This window comes from Populus trichocarpa, chromosome 13 (genome assembly GCF_000002775.5).
Source record: "Populus trichocarpa isolate Nisqually-1 chromosome 13, P.trichocarpa_v4.1, whole genome shotgun sequence".
Taxonomy (NCBI): domain Eukaryota; kingdom Viridiplantae; phylum Streptophyta; class Magnoliopsida; order Malpighiales; family Salicaceae; genus Populus; species Populus trichocarpa.
In genome coordinates, this window is record NC_037297.2 from 12532349 (window position 1) to 12549486 (window position 17138).

The following is a 17138-nucleotide window of genomic DNA, read 5'->3' on the forward strand; positions in this document are numbered from 1 at the left end:
AGTTTTAAGGGCATTGTAGTTATAGATATGTTTGGTAAAAACACCAAAAAAATATTAATTTAAAACAAATAAAAAAATAAAATATAATAATTTTTAAAAAATACACTTTAAAAACACAAAAACATCAATATTTTTTTATTTCAATAATGAATCCACGGCTAAAAATAAAATATACATCACCAAAATTATAAATTTACTATTTTTGCTCATGTTTTTTTTTTTTAGAGGATTATACCGCCAAAATTATAAATTTACTATTTTTGCTCATGTTTTTTTTTTTTAGAGGATTATACCGCCAAAATTATAAATTTACTATTTTTGCTCATGTTTTTTTTTTTTTTAGAGGATTATACCGCACAACAAGCAGCATAAAAGTATAAGCAAAAAACAAACACCCTAAATAACCCATATTTTGACTTCTCAACTTTTCTTTTTTTTATTTTTTTTCTTTTAAAAAAACGAAACTAGGATTTGATACATAACTAAAGTCTATTATCCTTTTCTTTCTCTAGGGAATGCTCTAACAATTAAAATCTAGAATTCCCATTAAAACTTGAAAGAGTGGGGCAAGGATTTAAAATTTGGAAGAGGATTATCCTCAATTTTACAATCCAAGGCCTTATATTTTTTTTTTTTTTTGATTTACGTGGGGTGTCCGGGCCAGCTTACGCGCACCACGACTATTCCCCACGGCCCACTGGACATCCTGCAAGCCCAGGAGCAGGTAAGGCACCGCGGGGGTGACAGGCGTGCACATAGAGGGTCGAACCCGGGACGGGGGCGGAACAAGTCACACGGTTGACCACAGCAGCTAGACCCTCAAGTGCGCCTTATATTGATACTACCATGGCTTACTTAAACTCTGCAATCTCAAACACTCTTGCGGTTCCATCACTTGAACCCGAGACAAGATAATCTTGATTAGCAGATATAGACAGGGATTGAACGGCATCAGCGTGGCCACTAAATATTCTTATGCAATCACCAGAGAGACTATCCCACAGTCTTACTTTCCCATCCACACAACCTGTAGCCACGTATCTTGATGCACCAAGCCATGCCAGACATGTAACTCCATCCTGTCCAGAAGTTCAATTTGTGAGATATGGAATCTTGATGCCATTGTAACAAGCCAAAACATCATTAGACGATAACTAAAATGTTGATCAATTACAACTGCTGCATACGTGAAGTGCTGGCTTTTGTTAATTCATCGTCTTATTCTCTCAACTTTATGTTTCTAGGGCTAATTGCAACTTTGATCTTTATGAGCTGAGAAATTATGATTTATTCGGAGGGCTTCTACATGAAACTGGTCATCAATTGAGATATGCCGGATAATACTAAAATGAAACAAAAACAAAACTCAAACGGACCTTGTGTTCACATGAGGCACGGGGCAAAGAATGCTGCAGGTCCCAGATGATAAGCTTTTGATCCAAGCCTCCTGTAGCAGCCCAAGGGGAGCTGCCATGCACATGGTATACAATACAAGAGTGTTAAACTAGGTTACACGAGATTTCACAGAATTTGATTATCTTTTTTATTCCCCCGCCTGCCTTCTTTTATGATGGGAGAAGCTTAAGATTATCGGAAGTTGACTCTTAAATATGCAAAACACAACTTAGAAACAATGGTCAGTCCAAATCCGGAAACTTCAAGAAAAAGCAGGCGCGTCTCAATTTGAAGATAATCTTCCAGATAAAAACAGAGACTATTACTTGTACAAGTTGGTCACCAAAGCAAATGTTATTCTCTTTAGAAAGCCTGGCAACATACAATCAACTTTTTTTCTAGTGCACCAAAGCCTTGCTAATGTCTGCGTATGTACTTCCTAGTTTCACTAAATAATTGTTTTTGCTAACATTAAAGTACGTACGATTTCTCCTAGTTCCTACCACATGATTTCCTGTTGTCACACCCACAAAAAGAGAGAGAGAGAGAGAGAGAGAGAGAGACAAACAAACACTGAGAACTTGTTTGGTATGGCAGACACAACACCATTTCCAAAAAATTAGAAATATTTTTTTCTTGCTTCAAATTAAATTTTTTTTAGTGTTTTTTTATCGTATTGATGTGCTGATATCAAAAATAAGTTTTAAAACATGAAAAAAATATTATTTTAATACATTTTAAGCGAAAAGCACTTTGAAAAGCAACATTTACCATACTCCTAAACAGGCATTGAGAAAGATTGTTTCTACCTTGGTGCAAGCCCGACACATTCAACGGAATCCGAGTGAGAAACTAGAGAACTAACCACCTGTTACAGGGAAAAAGTCTATTAAAGAGGCTACCAGTCTGATCAAATCATATAAGCAAACATGTGGAAAGCAATTGCATTGGCAGGTATATCCAAACATTACAAAAAAAAAATGCAACAGAAAATGTCCCAGATTATGACAACATAAAAAGAGGATAGAAATTGAAAATCCATCCAAATGCTGATAGAAACACCAGAACCAAGATATCCCTGATTCCAAATCCTCTGGGCTAAAAGGTAGCTAAAGTTATGCCAGATATGCCATATGACAGGGTAAGCATAACCCACAATTCAATAGTGCCCATAGCAGAATGAAGATTTAAACCAAGATTTTAGCTCTATTCAACCCCACACCTTAGCTTTATTCAGACCTTTCCAATAAATCTAAAGAAGAATAGAACTTGAGCACATATTAACCACACAACTTGCTTAATTGCTTCAAACTTGAAAGAATCTCAATAAAAAGACCCAAGGCAAGATCTTCTAAGAACAGATGAATTTCTGGGAAATTGTACTAGCATTCAGCTTCCAGACATTAACCTCTCTGGTGCCAAAGACAACTTTTAAGAATGTCGGCCCTTTTGTCAAAGATTGGATAACTATTGCTTCTTCATTCATTCAATAACTTAATTTTAATCCAACATGCTGAATTTCATATGACAGAATAAAGAATCCTTAAATGCTAAAACATAAAACCCCCCATGCTAAAGCTTGCTAATATTTCAGTAGTTGCTGAAGTGAAGTTTCAATATTAAATCCATCTTTAAATTTTATTGGAGATTATGTTTTCTATCATTCCTCCCACTATAGCACAGAAGGCTTTCCAGATACCTCAATAAAGACCCGGAAAAAAGGCTTAAAAGGAGCATGCCAATGCACAACATGTCAAAGAACCAAAGACACTGACGGCAAAGGTAAACAGTTAAATAGGTCACAACCAAGTTATCTAGCCAAAATTGAGAACAATAACTAAAATAAACCACAACATTATGAAGTGCAAGAAGAAAACAAACCCTGCCAGTAGTAATGTTCACGATGTGGACGGAGTTGTCCTTTGAACCAGTAATAGCAAGAGTAGAATCTGAGCTCAATGCCAAGCACGTCAGTCCATCAGTGTGATATGGATGACCTGAAGAGCAGAGTTGTCAGCAATGCCAAACAACCCCCCCCAAAGCAAGCTCCTTTAATTTTTATGTAGTTATTTTTAAGGTAAGGTAGAATTTGAATACGTCCTTTATTGATGTCAACTATATTTATGTAATGACCAGATAAATAAGCTTATTCAAAACATGAAACGGAGCAGGATATAAATGAATACCTCTCACAACATGTATGTTTTCACCACTTTTAGGATTCCATATCCTCAAGGATGCATCATCAGAACCAGTACAGATTGTTTTACCTGAAGCAGGCAGATAGGGAGAAAAAAGATGAAAGAAATAGATCCAATGCAAGCTAAATCTAAAGGTCTTCAGAAAAAAAATAACAATATAAGGAGTTGTTTAATACCATCAGGAGTAAAATCACCACAGGTAACACTTGCTTCATGTCCTGCAAATGAATTAAGATAGGCACCTTTGTCAGCATTCCACATCCAAACAGTTTTGTCCTCGGAACCAGCCAACACCAGATGCCCTTTTGGATGCCATCTGACCCACTGAGAAACCACAAAGTTGATACCCAGACTCAGACATAAAACAGAATAAATCGGTGCAAGTAAATTCAGTAAGCAAATTCACCTCAATGCCCTCATCAGGACCTTCGAGTACACATTTAAGGTTTCCCGACGAAGCATCCCAAATTTGGACAATCCCATCAAACCCTCCAGATGCAAGCAACTGTCCATCACTACTAAATGTTAAACTAGACACAGATTCCTTATGACCTGTCAAAAAATTTCTAAAACGTTAACCTAGAAGGACACAATATCAAAATCACCCACATATAATAACCACAGAAAAAGACCTCGCTTCATTGACAGGCACTATAGCACGTATCAAGACCAACAAGTACAAAAATCTTAAAGCCCTTTTTTTTTCAATGAATTAGAGATCATCATTAATTAAAAAATAAAAAGCAGGTTACTCAATCGTGCTACAAAGAAACAGAAATAAACTAATAACAATAAAAAACAAATCCATGAATGGAGCAGTTACTAAATAGAAAAGATTCCAACGGCTACAAAGATCATACCTTTGAGCTCAGCAGCCCAATCTCCAAGACCAATCTTCCAAAGAAACCCTTTGTCATCTCCTCCACCAGTCGCCACTAGCAAAGGGTCTGCTGGACTGCAGGCAACTGTATAGAGTTCACCTACATACAAAAAAAAAAAAAACAGAAACAACGATACTTCATTACTTTCCTTAATCCAACAAATTAAAACAGAATAAATACATTTTTAGCTATTATTTCATAATCGTTTAGTTGATTACAAAAAAGAATTAATTACTTTTTCGTTTTTAGTTTCATTTAATTCGTATACTTCTCTAAATCCAAATAATAGAATTGGGTTTCTTTTTTATTTTGAAAATTAATTAATTTCATTATAAAAAGAGATGGAGACTTCAAAGGGAAAAAAAAAACCTACTGGTATGACCGGTAAATATGTGCATAGAATCATCCGTGTCGTCGTTGTCGTCGTCATCCGCATCAGGAAGGTCTACAAATTCGTGAATTATTTATCAATCCAATATAAAATAACAATAACTTGATTAATAAAATAATGATAATTTAATCAATACCTTCTTCATCGACGGTGACTTCGTGGATGATATCGGAATCATCAAGGAAAACTTCGCCTTGATCGTCTTCGTCGTCGTCGTCGTTAAATGATCGATTTGGACCGTTCATTTTTCGCCTTTTTTAATTATTTATTTTAATTTCCGTGTATGGCGATGCCTTAGCGTTTGCTAGAGAGGAGAAGAATGAGAGGTTTTAGCTAGGGTTTTGCTCTTGTATCTGTAACTGCAGTTGCTCATTGAAATGGCGCGTGCAGCTACAGCAATCATGTGTTTCTGTTTTTTTTTCCCTTGATTTTCACACGTGTGTGGGTTAGTTCTTTAATCTTTTGAGTGATGTCTAATTGTCGCCTTGTTTTTTATTTATCTTGAAAAAGAAGAAATATTCCATGGCTTTTTTGGAATATAAATGCCAAAATTATAGATTTTCTCTGATATTTAGAGCTTGAAAATCCCAAACAAATATGTATTTTGAATATAAACAAAAATTCAAATCCAAAATTTGTAGAAAAATAGCCATTTTAATCAAATTAAAGAGATAAATCTAAAAATTTAATACATGTTAGTTCAAAACATCTACGAATTTAGATGATATAAAATGATTATTGATTTTTTTATTAAAATAACATATTTAAATTTAATTAATCTCATTAAAAATTTCTCATATAGACATCTCTCTTTTTGTTTCAAATAAAAAAAATCGTTGGTTAATATATATATAATCCACAAGTGACACATTATTATTATTATTATTATTATTATTATTATTATTATTAAAGTCACGCCACAGAAAATAAATAGGTCACTCAATCTCTATTAGCCCATCAGCGTGATCCACACGTCAAACTCCATTATCCTCTGTGTACGCAGATAAGTGGCTTATTCTCTACCTAAGAAGATAACCCCCGCTGCTTCCACCACCCCCCATTCCACTCTCAAACCCCCCCATTCTCTCCAAAAACAATCTCCGCCCCTCTCCTCTATCTCTCCGCCACTGTTAATTACCATGGCATCAGCACTCCAAAATGCCGCCGTTTCACTCCAATCCAAAATCCCACCATCAGCCAGGCTGCCAACAAACTTCACCTCCCCGAAACCTCTCAACCTCTCCTTCTCCGCCACTTTCCCTTCCCTCAACCTCTCCACCACAACCACCCTCCGCCTCCGTGGTGGCTCGGCCTTGGGGACCAAAATGTCAGCAGCAGCAGCGGGAAGTTACGCTGCAGCGCTAGCTGACGTGGCAAAATCCAACAACACATTAGATGCTACCTCGTCTGACATGGGCAAAGTAGACAAACTTTTTTCAGACACAGCAGTCTATGACTTCTTTGCTAACCCGACAGTAGACACAGAAAAGAAACGACAAATGGTTGATGAGTTTGCCAAGTCCTCACCTCTCCAACCCCATACAGTAAACTTCGTTAATATACTTATAGATGCAAAGAGGATTGATTTGGTTAAAGATATAGTGAAAGAATTTGAGATGGTTTACAATAGCTTGACAGATACAGAGCTTGCTGTGGTGAGTTCAGTGGTGCCTTTGGAGTCGCAACATTTGGCACAGATAGCAAAACAAGTGCAGAAACTGACAGGAGCTAAGAATGTAAGGGTTAAGCCAGTGATTGACCCCAGTTTGGTTGCTGGGTTTACTGTAAGGTATGGAAATTCAGGGTCCAAGTTGATTGATATGAGTGTGAAGAAACAGTTGGAGGAGATTGCTGCTCAGCTTGATTTAAGTGATATTGAACTTGCTGCTTAATTTTTGGACCTTTTTTTTTGTTTTGTTAATTCTTTTGTGGTAAATTATGTGGGGAGGGGGTTGGATTTAATTGTTGTGGCATGGATTTTGGAATAGAGTTGCTATTTGGAATTGTATTTCAATGTCTCTGTATCTTTTTATGCTTTTTTTTTTTTTTTGAATAATTGGAGGGTATTTTTTGATGTTTTGAGCAGAGGATTTGAATCGTATTTATGAAAATAGACGGTCAATTTAGTGATCTATCTGTGTTGAGTTTATTTTGAATATGATTTTTTTTATCTAAAACGATATTTCTTTTAGTTTTTTTATTAAAAACTTAAACAATAAAAAAATGGATTAATCTACTTATTTGTGAATTAATTATGGTGGATCTTATAACTATAATTTAAATTTGAATACCTAGCTTTAAATGCATATTAATAGAAATTGTGTTTTAAAATATTTTCCGGTGAGAAATAAATTAAAATAATATTATTTTTATTTGTAAATTTTTTTTATATCAGTATATCAAAACTATTAAAAATCACAAAAAAAAATAAAATAATTCAACCGCAATGCCAAAAGACCCTAAATCTTTAATGCTTTTTAGTATGTGTTTGGCAATTGTAGAAGTTTTTGCATTTATTTTTTAAAAAATATAAGTTAAAAAAAACTATAAATTATAAATTTTTCTTATCCAAAATTTCAAAAGATAATTTGTGATTGTATGTTTAAAAAACACTATAAATAACTTTTTAATATTAAGTTACTGTGTATGATATATTTTTTTTTAAATTATTGTTTATATTAGCATATCATAGTTATTAAAAAAATAAAAAAATTATTAATTTAATTTTTTTTAATTACATTTTCGAAACTATTCAAAAGTAGGTATAAATCACAATTTCAAATAGTTAAATATGTTTGATCAAGAGTGTATTGTGGCGCAATATAACTCTTAAAAAACATGAAATTCATGTTTTATATAAGGTGTGTTACGTGGCGCATCTCGCATACAAATATATTCTTATAATAAATTTTAATACTGAGGGTTGTTTGGGCAGCTAGAGCATCTAAATGTGTAAAAATATAATTTTATTTTTTTTATATAAAAAAAAAACCTTATACATGGATACTACAGAGAATTAAAGTAAATGGATAGTGAAAGATTGGATGGAGCATGCAGCCCATGCTCCACCATGCGAGGGAAGTTATCGCGCTCTACTTGAAAGTATAAATTCCTCCGTTATCAGAATACCATCATTGTTGGAGGGGTTGAAAGCGGCCCGAGAAGGGCTTTTATGAGAGGCGTCGCATGCTGACGGACAAATAACCGTATCAATTCGATGATCTTCTTTTTATTTTGTTTGTTATTGGAATAGCTGTTATGATTATAATTTTAAAAAAAATATTTTTATAAAAAATATTTTTAGTTGAAATTGGTTTGAAAAAATATATATTTGGTTAAAACTGTGATTGAAATTGAGGTTGAACAAAAAATAATTTAATGTGTTTGGTTGAAAAAATGATTTTCAAATTGAGATTATAAAAGTAATTAAAAAATATATATAAAAATATTGATGATTTTTAATTTAAATATTATAGATTTAACTACTACTATTATATCATGAAATAAATAATATTTTATATAAAATATTTTTTATTGTTCCATTAAACTATCTACAATTCCATTACGTACAAAATTCATCCGACAAGAACTACAATTTTCATGATTTTTTGAACGTGCAATAAAATTAGGTAAAATATTATTAAGAATAAAATTGAGATTATAGTACAAGTAAATTTAATTCACCTTAAACTAATTTTTAAAAAAAACAAAAAAAATTATTGTTCACGTTCACGTGAACAGTGCGAGTGAAATCAATTCACTGCACTGGTTTTTTGAAAGAAAAAAACTGTTCACGTGAACAGTGCGAGTAAATTAAAATTCACTGCACTGGTTTTTCGAAAGAAAAAAAAAACTGTTCACTTTAATGAACAGTGCGACAGTGGAGCATGACTCCACTGTTCAGTGATTCCTCCCCCACGAGAAGCAGTAAAATTGTGCTTCTGCAAAACCTGCGGCATAACCATATTTTTGGTGAATCCTACCAGCATAAACCTTGTTTTTTCTTTAACCAAACGGTAATATCTATGGCTGCGGGTGAACCTCATCCACAACCACATTACCAAAGGGCCTCTCTCTCTCTCTCTCTTGTGTTCTCACACTGATTCTAAAATAGCAAGGTGGCTGTCATTTTGTTTATAAAATCTCTCATCAACCAAACACTTTAAAACAAAAACAAACCTTAAAATCTCTCAAGACTTCCACTCGCTTTTTTCCCTCTCTTTGACAGCTCCCAAACCCAAAATGCATTAACAAGAAACACCCACATGAAAATCCTGTCTCCCCCACTCCACTTTTGACTTGAAAATTGTGACCCAAAACCTAAAATTTAAACCCTTTAAAATGCAAAGAAAACATATAGGCCAGATGGGTTCTGTGCCGTGAAGGTAGAGAAAACACGAAAACATGACAACTAGCTCATTATATTCACCTACACCACCACCATATTAATGTGATTTTTGTTTTCTAATCCCACCATTAACTTTCGATCATTACTACATAAACCAATATCAATATCATTAATCATCATTATTTTATTATTAATATAATCATTATTTTATCATCATTTTCTCATAATTTTATGCCATCACCTCGCTTTTATAATCATTAACGCTATTATTATCACCTTATTATTAAATAGCTATCATTTTATCACTATCAGCACTAGCACGACAACTATTGTCATATGATAATCTATAACCATAATATAAGAGGATTTTAAAAAAGTTTTAAATTTGGATAAAAAATCCAACTAAATCCTTCTTTTCTTCTCAAAATTATAAACCAAATTGAATAAGAGAAGAACTCATTTTAGTTTTATATTTGTTAAAATGATTAAGTTCACTTTAAATTAAAGAGCTTTTAGTTGGGCTATTTTGATTTAATAGTTCTTTAGTTTATACTAAGTTTTTTTTTATTTAATTCAATTTGGTAAATTGAACCAAATTTTCTTCAAAATTTCCTAGTTGAATTGTTTCAAGTCGGTTTTTATCCATATTTCTGAATAATCGGTTAATTTGCTCGCCCATAACACCAAAGTCCTTGAATGAAATCCATCCTTTTGAAGTCATTCAAGGAAACTACGAAAGGATTGGTGTTGTTGTCAATAACTTTGTATGTGATTGCATTTAAGTTTGGAGATGCAACTGGTTCTGTTTTGGGATGTCCAATTTCTCCACCATGCAGCTGAAACGTCTAATGTTAGGCAGGGAGGATTGCTACCTTAGTTCTATTTCGTGTTGTATTTGTTACCGTGATAAATGTTGCGTTTTAAAATATATTTTATTTAAAAATATATTAAAATAATATTTTTTTATTTTTTTAAAAATTTATTTTAGATATAATATATAAAAACAATCCAAGAATTAAAAAAAATGATATAAGATAAAATCAAAATCAAAATATTTAAAAAACACAGTTAGTACAAATTAACTCCCTAATTCACCCTTGTTAGGTGACACCTTCTTGGAACCAGCTGAATTAAAAAGGAGTTGTGAATCTCAGCACAATGACCATAGACCTTGTTTGATGGCTGCATATGCTCTTTGTTTTTTGTTTTTTCTTTTTAATTGTAAGAGTTTGGATCAATTTATATATATTTCAATTAATCTTTTAAATTCTAAAATTAAATATTAAATAAATTTTTAATAACTCAAAAATTTATATAGTAATCAAACTAATAATTTTTACGTAGCAAGTAGCAAATTCATAGCCTCCAGCTGCATATGCTCTTTGTTGTTATCACGAAAATTTTTTCTTTTAAAAAAAAACAAAATGACATTGTTTTAGTAAAAAAAATAAACAAAAGTCAATGGGTTGTAACCGGGTTTTTGACCGGGTCGTTGAGTCAACCCGCCCGGTCAGCTAGGTCACACCGAGTTTTTTCTTTTCATGTTTTTTCTTCAATCAGGCCCCGTTCCAGTCCCGGGTCGACCCGCGCGGGCCGGGCCGGATTTTAAAACTATAGTAATAATATATAAAATTAGTACGAAATGAAATGAAGTATGGTATTTTGAAGAGTGCATGTATTATTATACTCCAAAGCATTTCTAAGAAAATCCATGGAGTTCGGCTAGATTATGGGTTTTTGTGAGATTGTGGGTTTACGATTGGAGATGGTGGCTGTAAAGGGTAAAACAAAAAAAAGAGTATAAAATTTAGGATATAAATAGTAATTTTTAAAAGTAGAACATGTAATCCTGATATGTACTACACTGTAATATAACAGGGGTTATTAATTTTCCCTTTGTAATTATATACACATTTCATATAAGAAATAATTCCAGTGAAATTATATAAATTTTTACAAAATTTTAGGACTTTACATAACGTCAAGTAAAAGGTTATATAAGTTCAATTTACCAATAAGTTATGTGGTAATCTACGAACATGTTTGGAAGTGTAATTACGGTTATTTTTTAAAATGTTTTTCGTGTCGGAATGTATCAAAATAATATTTTTTATTTTTTAAAAATTATTTTTAAGATCAGCGCATCAAAACGATCCAAAACATATAAAAAAAATTAATTTTTAACAAAAAAAATGAATTTTTGTGGAACGCGGTTTGCACCGCGTTCCCAAACGGTGAAAAATTATCAAATATTTGATAATATATATATTATATTTTAAATTAGGGTACCTATATCACTCTTTTTATATATTTTTTTAAAATATTATCAAATATTTGATTTTTCTTTTATTTTAGTTTTCTTAAAAGATATTTCATAATTATTTTTTGAATGTCCAAGTTTTTGTTCTTGAAAAGTAGTTTATAATCATAATTTATTTTTTTATATTATTATCATCATCATCATGTAAATCTTAATTATATTATAAATGAATTATTGAATTTCTATTTTGATTTCAATGTCATTCTAAATAAATCTTATAATCAGTAAAATTAAGAAATAAAACAGAACTCATATTAGATATTCATAATGGCAGCATATTTTTTTTTTTTTAAGATTATGGTGTTCATATCATGATTTAACATATACATTAACAAATGGATTGTTCATAATGTATAATAATATTAATTATAAGATGAGCTAGTCAATTGATTAAAGTTAAAAATCGAAAAAGTTCAAGGACTTAATAATATTATTTACTATATTTTTATTTCCTAGTGTCATTACATGGCCCACTGAATTAGGGCTTAGATACATAATGCAAAAAATTTCTATTATGAGTACTTGACCGACGAGGCAGCTTCACCGGAAGCACTTAAAGCCGTGTTTGGTCCCACATGAAGAGGATATTTAATGTCTTTTTTTTAAATATTTTTTATTTAAAAATATATTAAAATAATATATATTTTTTATTTTTTTTATAATTATTTTTTATATTAATACATCAATATAAAAATATTAATTATAAAAAAAATTAAATTTTACCCAAACCCTTTTAAAACATAATATCAAACAAGGGCGAAACATCGATAATATCTTTTTTCTCCGGCAATAATTAAGGGGTTGTTTGGAAAAGTTACAGATGTGTTTTAAAAATATGTTTTATTAAAAAAAAAAGAATCATAGAAATCTTACATCTTAAGCAAAAACTAAATAAAAAACGACAGAACTCATTTGTGTATATATATAATAATAATTAAACTAGTTGTCTTCTCTTTTCCAGCGGAGCAGGTATTTTGTTAATTGTTTGATGATTCCTTATCCCCTACCTTTTCTTCCTTTTGAAATTCAAGATTTCTTTTCTTCTTTTGCTATATTATCTAACAGAAACAATTTCTCTACAGTTATAATTATTGATCTGATCTCTGTTATTCTTATTCAAAATAAGAAATCATGTCGATGATCGATTCCTTCTTCAACAAAGGCTTTAAAGCCGCTAAATGGTAATTGATTTCTATCTTCCTCTACTTTGTTTTTCTCTTTTTTGGATTTGGAATTCTGGGTTTTGTTTGGTTTCTGAGAAAATGACGATATTAGTAATAAAAAAATTCAAAATTTAACCGTGATGAAATTCAATGTACAATCTATTTTGAATTTGTTGTTCTTTGGATAAATTAAAGAAATATGGACTGCACAAAATTTTTCTTTTTTCATATTTTACTGGTTATTAGCAAAAAAAAAAAAGTTATCAATTAAGGATTTGGGTATTTGTCTCTTGTGCTGTAGATATTTTGTTTATTAAAAAGTAAATAGAATTCATCGAGAATTTGGAGTGTTCGTACTTTTTTTGAGTTATGTTTTGATTAAATGCTATCATTACTTATTGTTTTTGGGGTTTAAAGTTTTGATGAGGATTGTTGTTTTTTCAACTTGTTTTGCTTGTACACAGTAAAACCCTGTTGAAGTTGACGATACCTAGGATAAAGTTGTTGAGGAACAGGAGAGATATTCAGATGAAGCATATGCGTCGAGACATTGCTAAGCTTCTTGAAACTGGTCAAGAAGCTACTGCTCGCATTCGGGTTTGCTACTTTCTTATTAATATCATCTTTTATAGTATGAACTAGCTTTGCCTGTTTTTAGTCTTTTTAAGGTACCTGCAGAAGGAATGATCTTACGGTGTTGTTGATATTTCCATTTCAGGTAGAACACATAATAAGAGAGGAGAATATGATGGCTGCTCAAGAGATCATTGAATTATTCAGTGAGCTTATTTCTGTGCGCCTTCCGATTATTGAAACACAAAGGTTATTCCTCGCATTACATTATCTGGCTTGCACTATGTTTATTTCTCCCGGTTTGTTAATTCACTTTCCCTTTGGATTCTTGTCTTATGTATGGCGCCTTTTGCAATTAGTGACCGGAAACTAATAGGGACAAATTTAGATAGTTTGTTTTCGTTAATATTTCATGTGCTGAACTAGAGATATATTTCCATCTGCACATGAATTTTATAGGTTTGTTAACAGTGCATCATAGCTATGAAAGTTTTGTAGGTATTATTGCTTGTGTTTTCTTCAAGTAGCAGGCTTAAAAAAAACTACTGACCTTCCCTGAAAACCAGAGAACCAAAAGGCTGAGGAAATGGAAGGTGGAAGAAGTAGTCAATGAACAAACTACTGATATTCATATCTATACATGCAAAAAGACTAGAGAAGCACAAACTTGGGATGGTTTTTAATGTTTTAACCTTTCTTAAGTTTTAACATACTACATCATAATGATGGATGTTTTTTTAGTCCTCTGGGCTGCCCTGCTCTAACTCTGGAGAGTCGCCATTTCTTGGTCTAGGAAGAAATCGTGATTACTTTCCAGACTTGTTTTGGCTAGAGCAGTGCCAGTCAATGATCTTTTATATTTTTTCTTTACCTTAGAAACTCTAGGCCTTTGTCTAAATGTGGCATTTGACATAATTGTTTAAGATTAAGATTGTGAACTCTTAAAGGTGAGAATCGGGTCAAACCTGCAAGATGAAAAATTAGGAGGTTCATTGGTGACTGTTATCTTATAGTTGCTATGACATGTTAATTGTGAACTGGCAGAGGCATCATGGTCGTGGGATGTCTTAAAATCAGTCAATACTATGATAGGTTTGCAGACAGTAAAGTTACTAAGTGCCTCTTATAAATCCCCAAGTTGGATCTAATCTAACCAGTTATCTGCTTCATATAGGAGTTCTAATGTAGCTGGGGAATCAATTTGTTTATGTTTCCTATTCTGTCAATATTTCTTTATGGTTATACAATTTCATGAATGCCAACATCTGTGTGTCGCTCTGCTATTTTATTTGCTTAATCCAGCATGTAATAAATTTATACCTATGTGAAATGAGTTGAAGAATCTCCGTAGCTACTTGGAGCTAAGAACTCCACTCATTTTCTTAGATTGTATTTTTCAAATGTCATTTTTTCCTTTTTCAGGGAATGTCCTCTAGACTTGAAAGAAGCAATATCCAGTATTTGTTTTGCGGCTCCAAGATGTGCGGATCTACCTGAGCTACTGCAGGTTCAAATCCTATTTGCTTCCAAATATGGAAAGGAATTTGTAGCTGCTGCAACTGAGCTTATGCCATCTTGTGGTGTTAATCGTCAGGTTTTTTGGATTTCTATCTTATGCCTCGATTTATTTCTCGCAACAAGTTCCTTTTGCTTATGTTTATGCTTATGCCTCTTTTCTTCTGACATTTTTCCTATAAATTGAAATCCTGCAGTTAATAGAACTCTTATCAGTTCGTGCACCTTCACCTGAAAAAAAACTGAAGCTTCTGAAGGAAATTGCTGAAGAGCATGAGTTAGACTGGGACCCAGCTGCATCTGAAACTGAGCTCTTAAAAAAGCACGAAGACTTGTTGGTAAGTAGTTTGGTGCAACTGCTTCGATTCTTGTTATCTTTCCATGTCTTATGTGTGTTCGCTCTTTGTCAGAATGGTCCGACACATATCACTGATCCAACACCTGTTGCTGGTCCAACACATATCACTGATCCAACACCTGTTGCTGGTCCAACACATATCACTATGTTGCCTCTTCCAAAAGAGAAGCATGATGAAGTACTGAATGCTCCTGATCATGCTGAGCATGAGCAGCCTGATTCCGATACAGATTTCGACCCATTAGATTTTCCTGAAGTTCCTAAGATCTCACCTTGGCGAAGTGCAAATTCTGCCTTGGCACCAGAAATAGCTCCACCTGCACAAGCTGCTCTACACCCTGACATCGATCATGAGTCATCAAATCACTCCGTGACTCACAAAGATCTATCACAAGAACCTCATTTTGAACATGGTGATGTGATTGAAAAAAAGTCAGTGGCTACCAGGGATGAAATTTCGAGCACTGCAGTAGGTGACAGGGAAGAAAAACAGTTTCTTCCTTTCATTTCCCCCCCTTCACTATCTTCTGAATCATTTTCAGCAATACCAAGCACTTCACCACCCTCTGCATCAAGGACCGAAAGTGAGGCCAATTTGGATCTGCAGAATGTTTCAGCTGCTGTGCAGGGCACTGTGGAGACTGCTAAACATGCAGCAATACCAAGCACTTCACCACCCTCTGTAAGGAGGACCAGAACCGAGGCTAATGTGGATCTTCAGGATGTTTTAGCGGCAGCACATGCTGCTGCCGAGTCTGCTGAACGTGCGGCGGCGGCGGCTCGCTCAGCAGCAACTCTTGCCCAGGCAAGGATTAGTGAGCTAACCAAGAAAAACAGTGAGAAGTTCCCTGAGGATGATAACCCGTTTTTTGTGGATACTTCCGGTCATTCAGCCTCTACTGAAATGCCACACTTTGTTCACCAACAATCTTTTGGTGACCCAGGTAGTGTTCCCAACTATGAAGACTCCCATCGACCTCATGAAGACCACCAGGCATCAGAGTTGTTGGATATTCCTTCCTTTGAGAAACTCAAAGTGGATTATGATTCTCCTCCTGGTAATCATGTTGCTGAGCAAGGGCCTGTTAGTCACCAGCCACAGAGATTGCCTTCAATGGACGATGAGCCATACTTCTCATACCCAAATTTGTTCACATCACAAAACTCAAATCTCGGATCTGGTGCACAATCTGCTAGAGATCATTCTCGTTCCACCAATGACCTTTAAGTTGAGTCCTGTGCGTTGGTTATGTGGGAACCTTTAAGTTGAGTCCTGTGCATTGGTTATGTGGTGAGTTGATTGACTGCTACGTAGTTTATCGATGCAAATATGGTATGAGCCATTTTTATTGTTATTTGTAGAGTGTGAGATTATTAGTCGTAGTGGTGTTAATTCCCTAGAGTCGTTTCTGCAATCATGTCCAATGAGGTTTATAATAAGGAAATTTCAATTACTTGATGTAGTTGAGAAGCCATCTCAGACAAGTTGATATATTTTGTGTTGGTCAAGTTTAGGATTCATGTACAGAAACCGTATTATGTTGCAGGTAATGAATTCATATTTCCTTGAGTTTTGACATTCAATTTTGAGAATGTCATCCAGTAAAGAGTGCAAAGATGTAACAAAACCTTGTGCCTGTGTTCATTGGTTTTGCAGATTATTTTTTCCTTTTTTTATCTGAGTTTATTTTATGGCTGTCATAAATATTGAGCTACGTGCAAAATCTACCAAGGAAGCAATGTCATCAATGATTAGGTGAATATATATATATATATATTCTGGGGATTAAAACGAAGGAGATAAAGCATCCATTTTCATTATTGATTTGCAATTATTTGGCAAAGTATGATTTATCCAGACAAAATACAGAAGTTTCTAAATATGGAACTTATCTTGATTTTTTTTTCTTACACTTACTATGCAACCACACGCATTGTCATAATCTTATTTTTGAAATTTTAAAAATAATATATAAACAATAAAAAAAAAATG

General features: G+C 33.3%; 3 protein-coding genes across 5 annotated transcripts; 2 read left to right on the forward strand and 1 right to left on the reverse strand.

Annotated features, from left to right (window-relative positions):
• Window positions 1-498: 498 nt before the first annotated feature.
• LOC18104498 (uncharacterized) lies at window positions 499-5281 on the reverse strand. The gene is made up of 11 exons (XM_006376273.3): window positions 5005-5281; window positions 4851-4922; window positions 4457-4576; window positions 4003-4148; window positions 3773-3920; window positions 3582-3665; window positions 3277-3392; window positions 2205-2263; window positions 1377-1467; window positions 830-1079; window positions 499-618 (listed from the first exon to the last, which is right to left on the reverse strand). Exons 1-10 carry the CDS (start codon window positions 5111-5113, stop codon window positions 852-854), a joined length of 1173 nt encoding a protein of 390 aa, XP_006376335.1. The 5' UTR covers window positions 5114-5281; the 3' UTR covers window positions 499-618; window positions 830-851.
• Window positions 5282-5890: 609 nt separating this feature from the next.
• LOC18104499 (ATP synthase delta chain, chloroplastic) lies at window positions 5891-6876 on the forward strand. The gene has a single exon (XM_006376274.3). It carries the CDS (start codon window positions 6008-6010, stop codon window positions 6758-6760), a length of 753 nt encoding a protein of 250 aa, XP_006376336.1. The 5' UTR covers window positions 5891-6007; the 3' UTR covers window positions 6761-6876.
• Window positions 6877-12351: 5475 nt separating this feature from the next.
• LOC18104500 (uncharacterized) lies at window positions 12352-16715 on the forward strand. 3 transcript variants are annotated; one of them, XM_024583683.2, is made up of 7 exons: window positions 12352-12505; window positions 12619-12717; window positions 13164-13296; window positions 13418-13521; window positions 14695-14866; window positions 14985-15125; window positions 15198-16715. In XM_024583683.2, exons 2-7 carry the CDS (start codon window positions 12668-12670, stop codon window positions 16371-16373), a joined length of 1776 nt encoding a protein of 591 aa, XP_024439451.1. In that variant the 5' UTR covers window positions 12352-12505; window positions 12619-12667; the 3' UTR covers window positions 16374-16715. The 3 variants fall into 3 exon arrangements, with proteins under 3 accessions (XP_024439451.1, XP_052302362.1, XP_052302363.1); XM_052446403.1 differs by lacking the exon at window positions 12352-12505 and having other exon boundaries at window positions 12512-12717; window positions 15198-15228; window positions 15265-16715; XM_052446402.1 differs by having other exon boundaries at window positions 12501-12717.
• Window positions 16716-17138: the final 423 nt, after the last annotated feature.

Bases quoted from the DNA above. Each gene is read 5' to 3' on its own strand.
- LOC18104500 (XM_024583683.2), top strand. From the start codon at position 12,668: ATGTCGATGATCGATTCCTTCTTCAACAAAGGCTTTAAAGCCGCTAAA. The intron at 13,297-13,417 runs GTTTGCTACTTT...TTTCCATTTCAG, and splicing joins AAGCTACTGCTCGCATTCGG to GTAGAACACATAATAAGAGA. The intron at 13,522-14,694 runs GTTATTCCTCGC...TTCCTTTTTCAG, and splicing joins CCGATTATTGAAACACAAAG to GGAATGTCCTCTAGACTTGA.
- LOC18104498 (XM_006376273.3), bottom strand. From the start codon at position 5,113: ATGAACGGTCCAAATCGATCATTTAACGACGACGACGACGAAGACGAT. The intron at 4,577-4,850 runs GTAGGTTTTTTT...TTTTGTATGTAG, and splicing joins CATATTTACCGGTCATACCA to GTGAACTCTATACAGTTGCC. The intron at 2,264-3,276 runs GTTTGTTTTCTT...TCCCTGTAACAG, and splicing joins TGAACATTACTACTGGCAGG to GTGGTTAGTTCTCTAGTTTC.
- LOC18104499 (XM_006376274.3), top strand. From the start codon at position 6,008: ATGGCATCAGCACTCCAAAATGCCGCCGTTTCACTCCAATCCAAAATC.